This window comes from Acanthopagrus latus, chromosome 21 (genome assembly GCF_904848185.1).
Source record: "Acanthopagrus latus isolate v.2019 chromosome 21, fAcaLat1.1, whole genome shotgun sequence".
Classification (NCBI taxonomy): Eukaryota; Metazoa; Chordata; class Actinopteri; order Spariformes; family Sparidae; genus Acanthopagrus; species Acanthopagrus latus.
The window spans coordinates 14,444,742-14,459,187 of NC_051059.1; the positions used below are offsets into that span (position 1 = coordinate 14,444,742).

The window sequence follows — 14,446 nt, forward strand, 5'->3', positions numbered from 1 at the left end:
TTAACGACGTCGTACCAACCGGAAGTACGATACCAGAAGCGGCTCGTTCAATTCCAAAGAGGAGATGCCGAAAACAAAAACAAATGTTTTAGCTAGCTCGGTAACAGTGCTTTGGCCGTCGGAAAAAAAACATACTCCACTTGTTAGGTGTTAGACTGTACATGTTAAACGGTTACGGAAGATTTCGCCTCGTTCGCTAGTAAACTTTAGCGAGGATGCTAGGTGGCTAATTCCGAGCAAGTTCTCTGCACATTTAAGTTATCGTGATGTGACAGCGGTGGTGGCTGTGTTTGTTTTAGAAGCATTCAGACGGTCAAGTAACGAGACCTGCTTGTCGTCGTAATGGGGGAGAAGGAGCTGAGTCTCATCGACAAGAAAGTTACAAGGTAATTGTACTTATATTTTAAGCTGTAGTTCAGTTGTTTAGCCACCAAAAACATGTACCCCGATTTGTATTAAACATTGAATTAATTACAAGTACACGATGACAAGTACTTAATGATAAGTAAAACTAAAACCTTTAACATGTTAGCTAATAACAGCTATGTGAAAGTACAGAAATATCATCAGCAAAATGTACTTAGACCCACAAAAGTAAACCCATTAATTTTATGTAGCAAAATGACTCCTGGCAGTGATTATAGTTTACGTTCTGTCAGGTTAGCTATGTTATTAGAATATTATTACGAACTATTAATGTGTAAGTAGCTATGTTGTACCTGGTCAAGGGCAAGCTACAGCAATATGCACTGTTTGTGTTGGGAAGTTCAGAGTTTAGATGATCATCACATGTTTTTGTTGAAAGATGGTGGTATGGTATAGAATAATTTTAAATGTGTATAAAAGTGAAGTATTCTAGTCAAATAGAAGTACCTCAGGACTAGTCAAGCTTAGTCAAGTATATGTACTAGTTACATCGTTTGTTTGACTGACTAACATTCAAAAACCCCAAATATTCCGTTCATAATACGACTCAAAGAAAAATAGCAAACCTCCACAACTGAGAAGTTGGAACCAGGAAGTGCATGCATTTGCATTTTGCTTAATTTTTTAATGATTATTGAAACCGCCACTCATCTAGTTGTTGCCGATCTTATAGTTTCATCTTTTCTAAAAATACATGCTACATGCCAGGTTTTGGAACTGTAACAATTTGTCGATTAGTGAATCGGCAGACAGGTTATCATTAACATTTTCATTAAACTAATGATTAATTAATGATTTCAGATATTGAATCAAGAAAAAAATGCCAAATATTCACTAGTTTCTTGTGTTCCCTCTCTGAGGTTTATATTCATGTGAACTAAATGTCTTGGGTTTTGGACTGTTGATCAGACAAATCAGGACATTTGAACTTGAAGATGTCAACCTCAGCTCTCAAAACCTCTGATGGAAAGTTTCCCAAATTCTGGGACTTTCTGTAGGATAAACAATAAATTGATTAATAGAAAAAAAAATCCCCCAAATTGTTATATAGATTTTGATTCCAGTAGCACAATTGAGCCTCAACACAAAATGATCAAGATTTTTCTTTGATGGTGAATTTGTTGTCTCAATTTGTCGCTCTCTGTCTAGTTTGCTAGATGTCCACCTGAGTCCCACTGTAACATCCCTCAATCTTCACTGCAATCACATCCCAAGGATCGAGGGCCTGACCTCAGCTTGGCACCTGCGGCACTTAGACCTTTCGTCCAATTGCATTTCTAAGATTGAGGGTCTAAGTTCCCTCACTTCCCTGAGGACTTTAAATTTATCATGTAACTTAATCACTAAGGTTGAAGGTGAGTTTTTTGTCTCCATTTTACTTGGACAATAAATGTTTCAACTTTGTGGGTGTTCGTCAGGTGATAATTCTTCATTACAGTCTTGTGTTTACGGTCACTGCTTTATGGGCTGCAAAGTCACTCAGTTGTTATTGTCCCCTCCCTTTACCTCAGGACTGAATGGCCTTGTGCAACTAAAAAGATTAAACGTGTCCTACAATCAGATAAACAACCTCACTGGTGAGTTTAATATAGACTGAACAGAGTTATATTTTTGTACACTTAAATGGAAACACTAACAGTTGACCGTCATGTCAATGTTGTCAATTAGGCTTGTTGTACCTTCATGGTCTGGAATACAAGCTGAAGCACGTCAGTCTCCAAGGCAACCACCTGGAGAGCATCGATCACCTCCTGCAGTGCCTGCTTGGATTGCAATCATTGAAAGAGGTCATTTTGAGTCAGGATGGCAGAGACAACCCTGTGTGTAAATCAACAGGTACGGAATTATACATTTGGAGTACAGTTGTGACTGGTGGTTGGACAGATATATTACCAATAAATACAATACTGCATCAGTAAATGTTACAAATCAGCAAAATCAACATTAAGTCATATTTTTGGTGCAGAGACTCTAAAATGTCAGGTTGTTCTAAGCTATTTCCAGGACTTATCTTTTTCACAAAGGTTTGGATGATTCTTAATGAAAATGTGTTTACATCTACACACATTTGGCAGTTTATTGGATACATTAAGCTGAAATCATTTCAATAATAAAAAGGCTTTATTTACTTGTAGCACTGAACACATTTGTACACTTTGCATTTCCACATTTTTTTTAAACACATTTAGTTCTGAATATACTGTGGATAAAAGTGTTTTAATAATGTCATACAACAGCCCTGCAAAGACCCTTGCATTTATGAAACTAATAATGTTCAGTGTACGTGTTTATTCAACTTTACGACCCTTTTGGAGGCTTCGTATTTCGCTTTTCTGTCCACCACATTTACTGCATATAAATGAGAGTAGACTGCATATTAGAAACACCTCTCAGTATAATGTAGTGCAAATCAACCGCACCACAAAGCAATACGAAAAATAGAATTAGAAACTGTGTTAGCATTAAGTGTACCAAAAAAAGCAGATAACTGAGTGTATAGCAGGATTTTACATGTTGGACATCGAAAAAAATTGTAGTAATGGGCATTATGATTATGGGCTATAAACAGCTGGTGTCTTTCTTTTCTTTGTGTTGTTTTCGATGATTCGCTCGCAAATCCAGAGGATAACTGACTAACTAACTTGTTTTCTTCCTCCTGTCGTGTCTGTAATGTATGCACAATGAAAATCTGAGCTAGCTACATTGGGAGCCACTTAAAAATATGACTGTGGTCTGTTTATCCTCCTGTGCATGTAAGTTCAGGTCTTTTAATAATTGGATTGGCAGCAGTTAGATTAATGTAAAACTCTTTCCCCTGTTTTCCCTGTAAGTTCAGCTGTGCACCCATTATCCCTGTCTTCCTGTTCATGATTGATTTACAGCAGTAGCTGTCAAAAGTATGTGTTTAAATCAATGAGGGCATACTTGAAGCATTCTTAGAAACCCCTGCTGTCAATATGCGTGGATACACTGATAACTGTGCTCTGATCTCATTAAGTGAGCCACACCAATAGTGGATATGGGGATAGCACGTACCGGAGAGGTTATTCTCGTAGATATAGATTTCTTTTTTTTTATTCTCACCTGATGTTTTATCCAGGCTGTAAGCCAATGACACTACAAAACTGAAAATTTGTGTTAATGGGCAGTCACAATGCTGTAGCCTGCTAGGGTTTAAAGTAAATATGTATCCATCTTGCTGCAGGTTATTGGGAGATTGTTATGCAGTCCTTGCCACAGATCTCTGTTCTGGATGGCGTGAATCGTCTAGGAAGTCAATCACATCCAGGTCTAGTGAGTCCCTGTGATATCCCCGGTCTGGAGGACTATGTGGACCTCCTTCTGTCCTCGGATACTAGTCGCAATGAAGCGGTAATTTTAATGCCACACTTCCATTATAAGCCTTTTCATTTTACCCTTATATTTCATTATAATAATTACATTTACATAACCAGGTAGAGATAAATTGTCTTTTTTTGCAAGAGACACTGGCCAACATGGCACCATAGAAGTGTTAGCTAATAGTCTCATGCATTTACAACACTTAAATATAGCGTGATGAAACAGGACATGAGAAGCATTGGAGAGAGAAGATTTACTATTGTTTAATTTTGAACGTGGCTTCCTCATAACCTCAGGTTTATTGTGTAAGATATGAGTGCATAGTACAAAAAAATGCAAAGACATTCTCCGTCTATTATATGTGTAAAGTTCGGAGCCTGACTAATTCTTGATTTTTTTGGGCGGGGCTAATACTGATATTAGGAAAGTCAATATCAATATTTCAATCAAAGATATGTAATGGGGGCAGGATATTTTACAGTTTAACAATCAACTTGATCATCCTAAAAAGAAATCAACATCACTTAGAATTTAATGATAATAAATTACCCAGAGCAGTTTTTCTCTGCTTTATTACAAAACAAGACATTCAGAATACCCCGATAGGATTTTTTCATATCTGTGTGTTTGGATTTATGAAATTTATATACACATGCAGGGACAAAGTGTGACTTTCTACTTCAGAGCTTGTCCACTCAAATTCTGAGAGTGCTGACAGAAGAAGGAAAGTGTTATGTTACTGGATGTGTTCGAAAGACTTAATAACTTAGCACCATCTTGCTTTGAAGTGACAGCACTAATTATTGAACCACTGTGTCCCCCTGCAGTACTGTAGTTGTTGTAAAGAGTAGATTCCCACTGGCCACTGAACTGTTGGATATTATGTAAATTTGTGGATTTATACCAGGATAGTGAGAGTTGGTGAATCTGATCTCTTTCCAAATAATTCATCTCACACATCCATTGCACCAGATGGTCTAATATCCATCTGGTTTTCTCATTAGTGAAACCAGCTGCATTGTAGTGTAACACACCCATAGTTGGATCCCTGCTGGAAGAGAATGCTCGCAGTGAAAAAAGAAAAAGAAACAAATTAAAGTTTCTATTGCAGGTTAAAGGCGAGGTCCCTCTCACCACACCCCGCATCGATGAGTTACTGACCCAGTTTCGGCAGCGAATAGCCTCCGAAGCAATCACAGATCCAGTCGCACAACCAGATCATGAGAGTGTCCGGCCGGTTCGTTCCACTGTGGCTGATCCAGCAGACCCCGTGAATGAAGAACGCATCAGGAAATTGGAGCACCAGGTGTCCCAGCTCATCCAGAAGGTGCCCATTTAACACTGCTGACAGCCATTTACTCATTTATTAAGACATATTTGTGTGAGGTTTAGTGTAAGTGAGATAACATAGAGAAGGTATGTTTTAGTAGAAAATAATAGTATTTATCCAGCACACATAGCTTGTATTCCCCAATATTCCCCATTAAATCATATAAAAGAAAATAAATAGCAGTGTTTTTGCATTTTCACATTTAGAGCATTCTTTTTAAAGCAGATACAAGAAACATATTTTTTCATCAATTTTGGTGGCCCATAGAGGCTGTGAGAGAAAGTAAACTGTGTTTTAGTGCTGCACCATTACAGCAGACATACAGAGCAGTTTCTCTCTCCTCAGACTTTTATCCTTCAGCAGGCTATAAAACATTTGGAATTTTAATTCGTGATTTACAAGGTTTTTTTTAATTGGTCCAATTTATGTTTATCAAATACCCTTTGTATTCAAACATGTAGACTGTTAAATATTTCATTTACTGCATCAAAATTATAAGTATTTTTGCAATATTTACTCAGACCCCTGCAGGTGACAAATCTGGTACTCAGTCTGTGGTGACTGTACAGAAAGCCAAGAGGGACATAGATCGCACATCTGATAGCGAGTGTGACAGCGGGAAAGAAAACACAAGGCACACCAGGATCCCCAAACATCGTAACCTATCGAGGTCGAACCCCAAGGAGACAAGGGGCCGGAGATCAGACAGGTACCTCCATATCTCTGCACAATGAAGATGTTTACTCTCTGGAGTGGCAATAATTAGTTTGTATGTGTATGTGTACTCCTTAATTTTGTTACAGCAGGTAATTGCCACCCCCATAAAGCCCAACATTTCTCTGAACTCACTGTTAATGTTTTGTAACTCAACAGTGTGAAGACATTTTCAGCTCTATTGGACACTGTAACAAAATCAGGGAGTGCACCTGTGAGGAATGATAATCACATTCAGATGCTTGCCAAAGTTAGCTGACACGCAAGTGTTTGCGATGTTGTAATTGACAAAGGCTGCAACCATAGTAATCAACTCAACATGTAGCGATGGATATTTCTATTTTGTTCACCATGCATCAACCTAATATTATTAGGTCTCTTTTAGCTCTCGGCTGAAATGGGGTTGTACTATTACTTCTCTGAGCGATGTGGTAAACTTTCCTCCCCTCTTTTAGAAATTACAGCTGTCATCTCGCTCCCATGATTAACGACTGTGCCTCCACGGTCTACCCCCTCATCTTACTTCATCAGCCACTGATGACATGTGCTTAGGATTCAGTAATTTAACTGAAGTAAGCTCCCCACTGTCCTCATCAGAGACAAGGTGATATTAAAATATTAGCTCCAAATTCAATTCAAAGTTGTTCAAACTTAGTCTTTCTGTACAAGTGAGGAAGTCATCCACTTTGACCTTTAGAGAGCTTGACATTAACTAGATGGCTGTTGATAATCAATTTTACTGCTGGCTCAATGCCTTTGATTTGTTTTATGTGCAGTGATCAGGAGAATCACAAACAGAAGAGTTCAAAGTCTGCTGTGGGGCCCAGGAGGAAGGCTGACAACACAGGGGCTAAAGACGCCATGGGGCCAACTCGAAGGGTTCTTTTGAGAGCTGCCAAGACCTCCGGTGACGTGAAAACCAAATCCACTGAGGAGGAAACCTACAGGGTACTGCAGCATGGATAGGTCACCCGCTAACTGAATGGCAGTTTCTATTTTTGTTAAATGAGTGTAATATGAAAAAAGATTATGTCTCCACACAAGAGGAGAGCAGATATTCTCGGTGTGTCTGAGCCTATATCATTGTGAAGGCACACTTTGGTTTGTATTTGTTTTTTATTTTGCACAAAGACAGAATACAAGATTCAGCCTGAATAAAAGTAATAACTGCAAGACTAAGACGACAACAAAATAACATTTCTCAGTCAATGTTTTGCTCTTTTTGGGAATCGAACCCGCTTCCAAAAAGTTGGGACGCTGTGTAAAATAGCACAGAATCTGGTAATTAACTAATCCAATTGGACATAGTACAAAAAATACATAATTATTGTTTTTCCTCATCAACATGTTTTTTGTAACTATATGCTTATTTTAAATTGATGCCAGCAGCACAGTTTGTTTGTTTTGGGACAGGGCATCAAAGGACTGGGAAAGTTGTGGATTGTTCAGAAATCACATTCACAGAACATTCCACAGGTAAACAGGTTAAGTGGTAACAGGTGATAGTATTAAAAAGATTAAGATGTTCCTTAATTGATCCCCCTTGCGAGAAATTAGCAGGTAACATAGCAGTACAGAGGGAATTGGGTATGAAAGGACAATCCTCAAAAGTCGTTCTGAAACAAGTATTGGGCGAGGTTCACCTCTTTGCGAAACACATGATTGTATAAACGATATTACTACATGGGCTCAGCAATGCTTTGTCAAACCATTGTTAGCAAACACAGTTCTTTTGCAAATGATTGCATTCCGTTTTTATTTACGTTTTCCACAGCCCAATTTTCTGAGCATTTTGGTCCTAGTCAGCAGTCTAAGCATATAGCATATTTCCCTTCCTTTTAATATAATAGGCACAATTCATTTTGTATATTTAGTCTAACCTTCACCCTGGCTTGGAATATCTACCGATTTGGCATTGCACTTGCATAACATTGTCCAACTCACAATAGACAGTTTGAAAATAAAGATCCAATATCAATGCAGCAGGTGTGCTGTGCTTTTAGTAGGTAATGTAGCCTCAGGCCGCTTGCCTTTTCATTTTCAAACTTGCATTGATCAGACCCAGAATGACATCACTTCTCACAGCTGCCTCTGAAGCAAAGCAAAAAAAAAAATCTATATAAGATATTTAATTCTTGTCTATATTCTTTACAGGAACTTACTGATACTTAAAAAAAAGAAACAGAAATGTTCAATGTTGTTTAATAGTTTATCTGTTTGTTTTTGTGTTTTTATGTATGTGCACTCAGACCATTGTTGAAGAGCGTGACCAAGAAAGAGAGAGGCGTTGGAAGGCTGAGCAGGCTGTGAGGAAACTAACAGAGGATCTGAAGAGCCTGCAGACAAAGGTCAACGAGGAGAAAGACCTTCAGAGCATGGCCCTGCACACCACCGACAGGTAAGAGGAAAACCTGGTCGGACACACAGATGCAAATGTCTGCGCTGTACACACCAACTTCCACATGAATCGGTGCAATAGCTCTAAAGCAGATATCATGATGAAAGGGATAATTGAACTTCTCTCTGTGGATTTTCGTTGTCAACTGCATAATGGATTCTCATCCATTTCTACCCTCTTCATCTTTTGTATTGGCTCTCCTGAGACCAGGACCTGCCTCCAGTCTCATCCTTGAACAATGAGTAACCATCCTACCATTAAAATTCCTCACTGTCATTGTCCTGTAGCCTCTCATGAAATTAAAGCACACACTTTGGCTGCGTTACCTCAAAACCTTAAAGTATGCCTGCTGATCATAAAGATGTTTAGTATGAAGGCCACTAACCTACACACCCATTCTGCTTATTTGCCTTAAATTTACATTCCAGAGGTTCTCATTATCTATAATTAAATATTCCTGTCTCTGTCTTTCCACACATGAGACCATTTAGCTGTGAGCTTCCTTCCTTCTGCACAGCATAGATAGAGTCAGGTGTAGCTATTTTGTGCACTTGTTCTTGCATACATCACAACCTGCTTAGATAAATCTGCATTATGGGTGTAATTAGAAGCCCAGTGACAAGCATATGTCAGCAGCATTACATCAATCAGTCTTGGCTGTCACTTTCTAATGACACTGAACACTGCTGCTATTGTTGACTCGCTTGCTCATCAGGAGGCACATCATAGAGAAATGAGTCATTGCAAATTTGAAGGGAGAGCTGCTGTAGGTGGTTGTGTAGCTCTCCAAGCTTGTATTTTCACCAGACTGCCCTTTAATATACAAAATATTTTTTTTCCAATGTCATCTATAATTCTATTTCCTTTCCCCTGAGATGTGATTTAGACTATTATATACAATGTCAGATTTCTCCAATTTCCCAGGCTATCGTTTTTTTTAACAGATGCAGATAAAACACAGAGGACAATCAAGGTTATCATGTAATTGGTAGCGGTTGCCTCAACCAGTTTCCAAAAAAACCAAAAATACACATTCAGGGTAAATCACTTGCTGCTCCTGCTGCTCCTGCACGCTGGTTTTTTATGCTTTCTCCCCATCCAGACTAAAAGAGTTGTTGCTCAAGGAGCGATCGGGGCGCTCTGAGCTGCAAACTCAAGTTGAGGAGCTAGAGGGGAGGTGTCAGTCTCTGACCCAGCAGCTGGAGCAGGCCCGCAGCAGTGAAGAACAACACAAGACTGCGCTGCACAGACTGGGGGAGAGCATCTCACATGGAGAGGCACTCAGGGCTCGACAGCAGGCTGAAGAGGTAGTGTTGTTGGTTTGGTATATCTGAGAAAAACTGTATCACTTTGTGAATAGAGTGAAGATCCGGTCAGGTAGTTATTATAGATTCTCAACATAGAAAGGAGAGCAAAATATAAAAATTATCCTTCATCATTATTATACCATATTTGCTCCAGCAGAGTGAATAAATGGAAAAAGATGAAAGATTCAGCAGACAGGGTTTTTCAGCTCTTAAAGGATGTGACAGGCAGGTATAAGATGGTGTCCTTCTGACCTTCCTCAGATGAAGCGGTACCAGGAGCTGGAGAACAGGGCAGCAGCTCTGAAGAGAGAGTTGGACATCCAGAGAGCTTCAGTACGTCAGTATAAAGACAAATTGCAGCAGCTGCATGAATTGCTGGCATCCAGGGAACAAGAGTACAGGTACACCTGAACCCACACCCCTTCCTGTATTATATTGTTTTAGCTATCTTTCTGTCTATTGTGCATTTAGCAATCCCCTCCCTCATCTCTACATCGCCACCCTTGCATGACTCCTTTCTTTGTTTTGAAGCAGCTTTTATACACATAAACATGGATTACTGACCAAAAAATCTATAACAGTGATTAAATATGTGTGGATATTTGTGTGGATTATTTACAGTGTTGGAATATGGAGCTGTTTATCACTTCTTTTAATAAGAAAATAATGCTTATAGCAGCTTTAAATAACAGTTGGAATTGTATGTCCTGATCCACATATTACAAAATGCATCCTAAAACCCCAATCACTTTTAAAATAGGCCAATGCATAAACCTTGCTTGTATTGTTTTACAGAAAACAGCTTGAGTTGCGGTTGCAGCCTGGCGGGGCAGACTTCCGCGAGGCAGTTGCAAAAGAAGTTGCAGCCGCGGAGCAGAGACTCGCTCACAGGGAGAAGGAGCTGCAGGAGAAGCTGGTAGAGGGCAGAAAACAGTACGCCGCTCTGGAGGACGAGTTCCGCATGGCACTAAGCATTGAGGCGGCTCGCTTCTCTGAGGTCTGTTAAAACATGGACACCTGCCACACAGATGGCCTGTAATCACTGCTGTGGTGTCCGAAAATGTTCTCGACATCCTCCGTACAGTCCAAAAAATGATTACTGTGTTGATTAAAAAGTGAAATGATTGAACTAAAATTGAACCCAATCTAGATGGGCTTTTCTGATGGTGAAAGCTGAGATTGAATTAGGATCATCACCACGGACAAGTATGTGTGATTGCCTCAGGAAGAAAGCTACAAAAGGATTGGATTTGAATCCATCTGTACTTTCTCGTTATGGTTACAGATTTCATTCAGCCTCCACACAAAATCTAATCCAATCTTGATTACTACTGTGGCACAATTTTCTACTTTAAGGTCCCTAAACTTTGACCACTGGAATAGTCTGGAATACAGTTGAACCCTCACTTATGGAAACCTTTAAAAGTTTGCTTGACTTTAAATCCCCAGCTCTGGAACCGTCTCTGTCAGACCTGAAATGTGACATTGATTGATAAACACGTCAAATCAGGTAATGCTTGGCCCAAAAGTCCTTCACTCCTAGACATCTCATTCACATTCCACATTCTCTCCCTGCCTCTGTAGGTGAAGGAGGCTTGTGATCACATGACTGCAGAGCTGCTGGAGCTCAAGGCGACCCTTGCCCAGTCACAGCAGAGGGAGAAGAAATCTGGCTCTCTGGTGCAGGAGCTCACAGCCATGGTCAAAGAACAGAAGAGCCGCATCTCTGAACTCATCAAAGCCAAGAAGGACGCTGTCACTGATCTCAAGGTACAGCATGGAAGTTAAAAAGAGTCTGACTAAAGTTTTTCTTAGCAAATAAGAATAAATTGTCTGATCAGGTATAAAATATATCACATTAATATATAAGATATTATAAATAAGACCGATTCAGGGCCTCAGCCTTGTCAAAAATCTTTCAGCCCAAGTCTGTAGGAAACATCTTTAAGACATCATGAATTCTGAATGGGTCCAGCTGTCTTTCCATCTGTCAGCTGTGACAGATGGCCATCGATCATTATCGCTGTTTGTCTGTCCCTCTGCCAGAGCCGACTGCATTCCATGGAAGCAGAGGTGGAGCAGGATCGGCGTGTCAGTCTGCAGCTTGAGTTGCTCAAGAAAGACAAGGCTCGACTGTTGTCTCAGCTCACAGCTCAGGAGTCGGTGATAGATGGCCTCCGGGCAGAAAGGAGGATCTGGGGCCAGGAGCTCGCTCAGCAAGGTGTGAGACATCCACGTTAAAGTTTATTAACAGACACTTGTACAGGTTTTCCCTTTAGCCCCTTTTGGTTTGGTGGTTGCTCCATATATACCATTTACAAATTGACTCACTCTTGGCTTAGTACTGTGTAGTTTGATGTTGTATTTAAATTGTGTCATGTAAAGTCTGCCATCTAGTGGTTATTTGAAAGAAACGCACTCTTACACATGAGGTAACAAGGTTGTGCAGGTACACTGGACATAGTAGACAAGAATTTCAAAAATGCTTTGTATAAGGCTTCAAAATGCACAAAAAAACACATTTTCAAAACACTGACAAGATTAAATTAAAAATTAAATGAATAAGGAATCAAATGAACAAAAATATACATTAAAATTGTAAGGTTTAACATTAAGTGCTTTTCTCTTTACTAGGAGTGTCTCTGGCTCAGGATCGAGGACGCCTGGAGGCTAGGATAGAGGTGCTGGGTGCTGAACTGGAGACTCAGAAGAAACATAACGAGAGGGACTATGATGCCCTTAAAATCAAAACCAAAATCATTGATGACCAGACAGAGACCATCCGCAAACTCAAAGAGGTAGCAAAATGCTTGTAATACCACAATGTGCTACTATTTTAACGTTCATATTTGTGCCTTTAACTCTGAGAATTGTATGTGAATTGTTGTTTATGTGCATTTGTGTATATTTATCTATCCCTCTGTCGTAATATTGATTTTAAACTTATACTGAAACAGTTTCTTCATCTCATCTGCCTTCCTGCTGTCTCAGGCCCTGCAGGAGCGCGATGATCAGATCCGGAGGCAGCGTGAGGAGGCGGTTCAGGGCCAGAAGAGGCTCCAGCAGCAGCAGGAGGAGGAAACCGCTCGGCAGACTGAGCTGAGGGAACGGCTGGAGCATCTGAGCCTACGCAAGGAGGAGCTCAAACAGCAGCTGGAGGACAAGGAGGCCGAACTCGAGGATGTCAAAAGAGTTTACAGGCAAGCATAAACATCGACATAGGTTACACAGACATAATAGAAAAATGTTTACTTGATCCAATCAGTCTCTTCAACATTGTTATATTCTGTTTATACTAGTGATTCCAGTAAGAAGTGGCAGGAGAAGGCTGACCTGCTCACTCGGCTGGAGAGCCAGGTGAAGCGCATGAAGGACAACTTTGATTCCAAGGAGCGTTTGCTGCTGGAAGAAAGAGATAAAGCAACAGAAGCACACAAGTAGGCCACAATATCCCACTAGGTCAAACATGTCTCATCAGTTTAATCATTTGACTCATGAAGTTTTCTTTAGTATCATGATCAGTGTGAGTGATGTTGTGTTCAATACAATAGTAGTTTAGCTTCATGTCAGTGCTTCTTTTCTATGGACATCTGTCCTAAAAAAACAGCATGTTAGTTGTATCCAGGACAGTTGGTGGGACAACATCCTCTAAGTGATTTACCTTAAATGTGATATTGTTTTAATTGTTTTCTGTCTTGCAGAGCTGCAGTAGAGAAGTTGCGTTGCATGGATGATGCATTTCGTCGTCAGCTTGAGTCTGGCCAGGCTGCACATCAAGCTGAGCTGCTTCGACTGGCGAATGAAAAGCAGAAACAGATTGAACAAGCCAATCAGAAGGTAGAATTAAGACACTTAGCAGTTTTCATCCAATTTTGGATGGAAAAGTGTTTTGTGTGACTGGTCATGTGTGACTAATATAACCAAAAGCCATATCTAGCCCTCACTCTAAAATGAATAACAGTAAGTCTCTTGGTATTTTGTTTCTTAGCATTTCACCCAACAAGTCTTGTGAGAACTTTCTATGAACAAGTTTGAAGTGTTTTCTGTAGCTGAGGCTCTCTCTGTTTGTGTCTGTGTGTCTTCAGGTATTTGAAGTGGAGGAGGAGATGCGTCAACTCCTGGAGGAGATGGAAACTAACAAGAGAATCACTGAAGAGAAAATGAAGCGTCTCACAAGTGTATTAAAAGACTTTTAACACATGAAATGTCTTCTTTTCAGCCACATCAATATATACATTTCACCCCAAGAGGATGTGTTTTTCTAAATATCAATCAAGTTGTTTCTGTTTTTATGTTAAGTTATTGTATTTATTTTATCATGATTTTTCTAATAAATTCTCATGCATATTTTTGTAATTTTATTTTGACAGATTATAATGTTGCATTTGGTGTACTTTACATAAGTATTTCTATTTCCTTAACACTTCCGCTCATCTACATTTTGGGGGCAAATATTATACGTTTTTTAAATTTATCTACTTAATCATTTTTAGGTAATGGTTAAATGGCAGGTTGTGTGTTGCATCAGTGTCAAAGTAGCTAATTTTTAAAGATCATTATTTTTTTTTTTTTACTGACAATTGGTCAACTTATAGTATACAGGATATACATGCAAAAATGTGCATAATTTACTTACTTTTGGGACCTCTTTTGCCAGAAAATAACTTAAGCCTTTAAGACGATACCTCAAGTACTATTTGCATGGACTACTTCCACTTGCCATAGTAATATTTCAACAAGCATGACTTTTAAGTTAACTTTTTTTAAAACACTGGTTTGAAGTGTATGTGATTGTAATTCAGACTCTGTCTCATAATGTTGATTTATTAGGTCAAAGCTAAAAAAAAAAAATTGAAGTATCAGAACTGCAACCTTTAACTTATATATGTTTTTATTTCCTTGTTTTAGGTGTATCTAATCTGCTCTTTT

General features: G+C 39.4%; 1 protein-coding gene across 2 annotated transcripts; it reads left to right on the plus strand.

Moving 5' to 3' along the window:
- Positions 1-3: 3 nt before the first annotated feature.
- Positions 4-13,864, plus strand: lrrcc1 (leucine rich repeat and coiled-coil centrosomal protein 1). Of its 2 annotated transcripts, XM_037084434.1 has the most exons (19): positions 4-386; positions 1,576-1,781; positions 1,938-2,003; positions 2,095-2,262; positions 3,632-3,798; positions 4,880-5,095; positions 5,620-5,807; positions 6,589-6,760; positions 8,062-8,210; positions 9,313-9,517; positions 9,779-9,918; positions 10,313-10,514; positions 11,102-11,287; positions 11,564-11,738; positions 12,152-12,315; positions 12,509-12,717; positions 12,817-12,954; positions 13,219-13,354; positions 13,603-13,864. In XM_037084434.1, exons 1-19 carry the CDS (start codon positions 343-345, stop codon positions 13,711-13,713), a joined length of 3,042 nt encoding a protein of 1,013 aa, XP_036940329.1. In that variant the 5' UTR covers positions 4-342; the 3' UTR covers positions 13,714-13,864. The 2 variants fall into 2 exon arrangements, with proteins under 2 accessions (XP_036940329.1, XP_036940330.1); XM_037084435.1 differs by lacking the exons at positions 4-386; positions 1,576-1,781; positions 1,938-2,003; ... (2 more) ...; positions 4,880-5,095; positions 5,620-5,807 and adding an exon at positions 6,047-6,416.
- The last annotated feature ends 582 nt before the right edge of the window (positions 13,865-14,446 follow it).

Coding starts and splice junctions, on each gene's coding strand:
- lrrcc1 (XM_037084434.1), top strand. CDS start 343: ATGGGGGAGAAGGAGCTGAGTCTCATCGACAAGAAAGTTACAAG. Junction 2,004..2,094: donor TCAGATAAACAACCTCACTG/GTGAGTTTAATA, acceptor GTTGTCAATTAG/GCTTGTTGTACCTTCATGGT. Junction 12,955..13,218: donor AAAGCAACAGAAGCACACAA/GTAGGCCACAAT, acceptor TCTGTCTTGCAG/AGCTGCAGTAGAGAAGTTGC.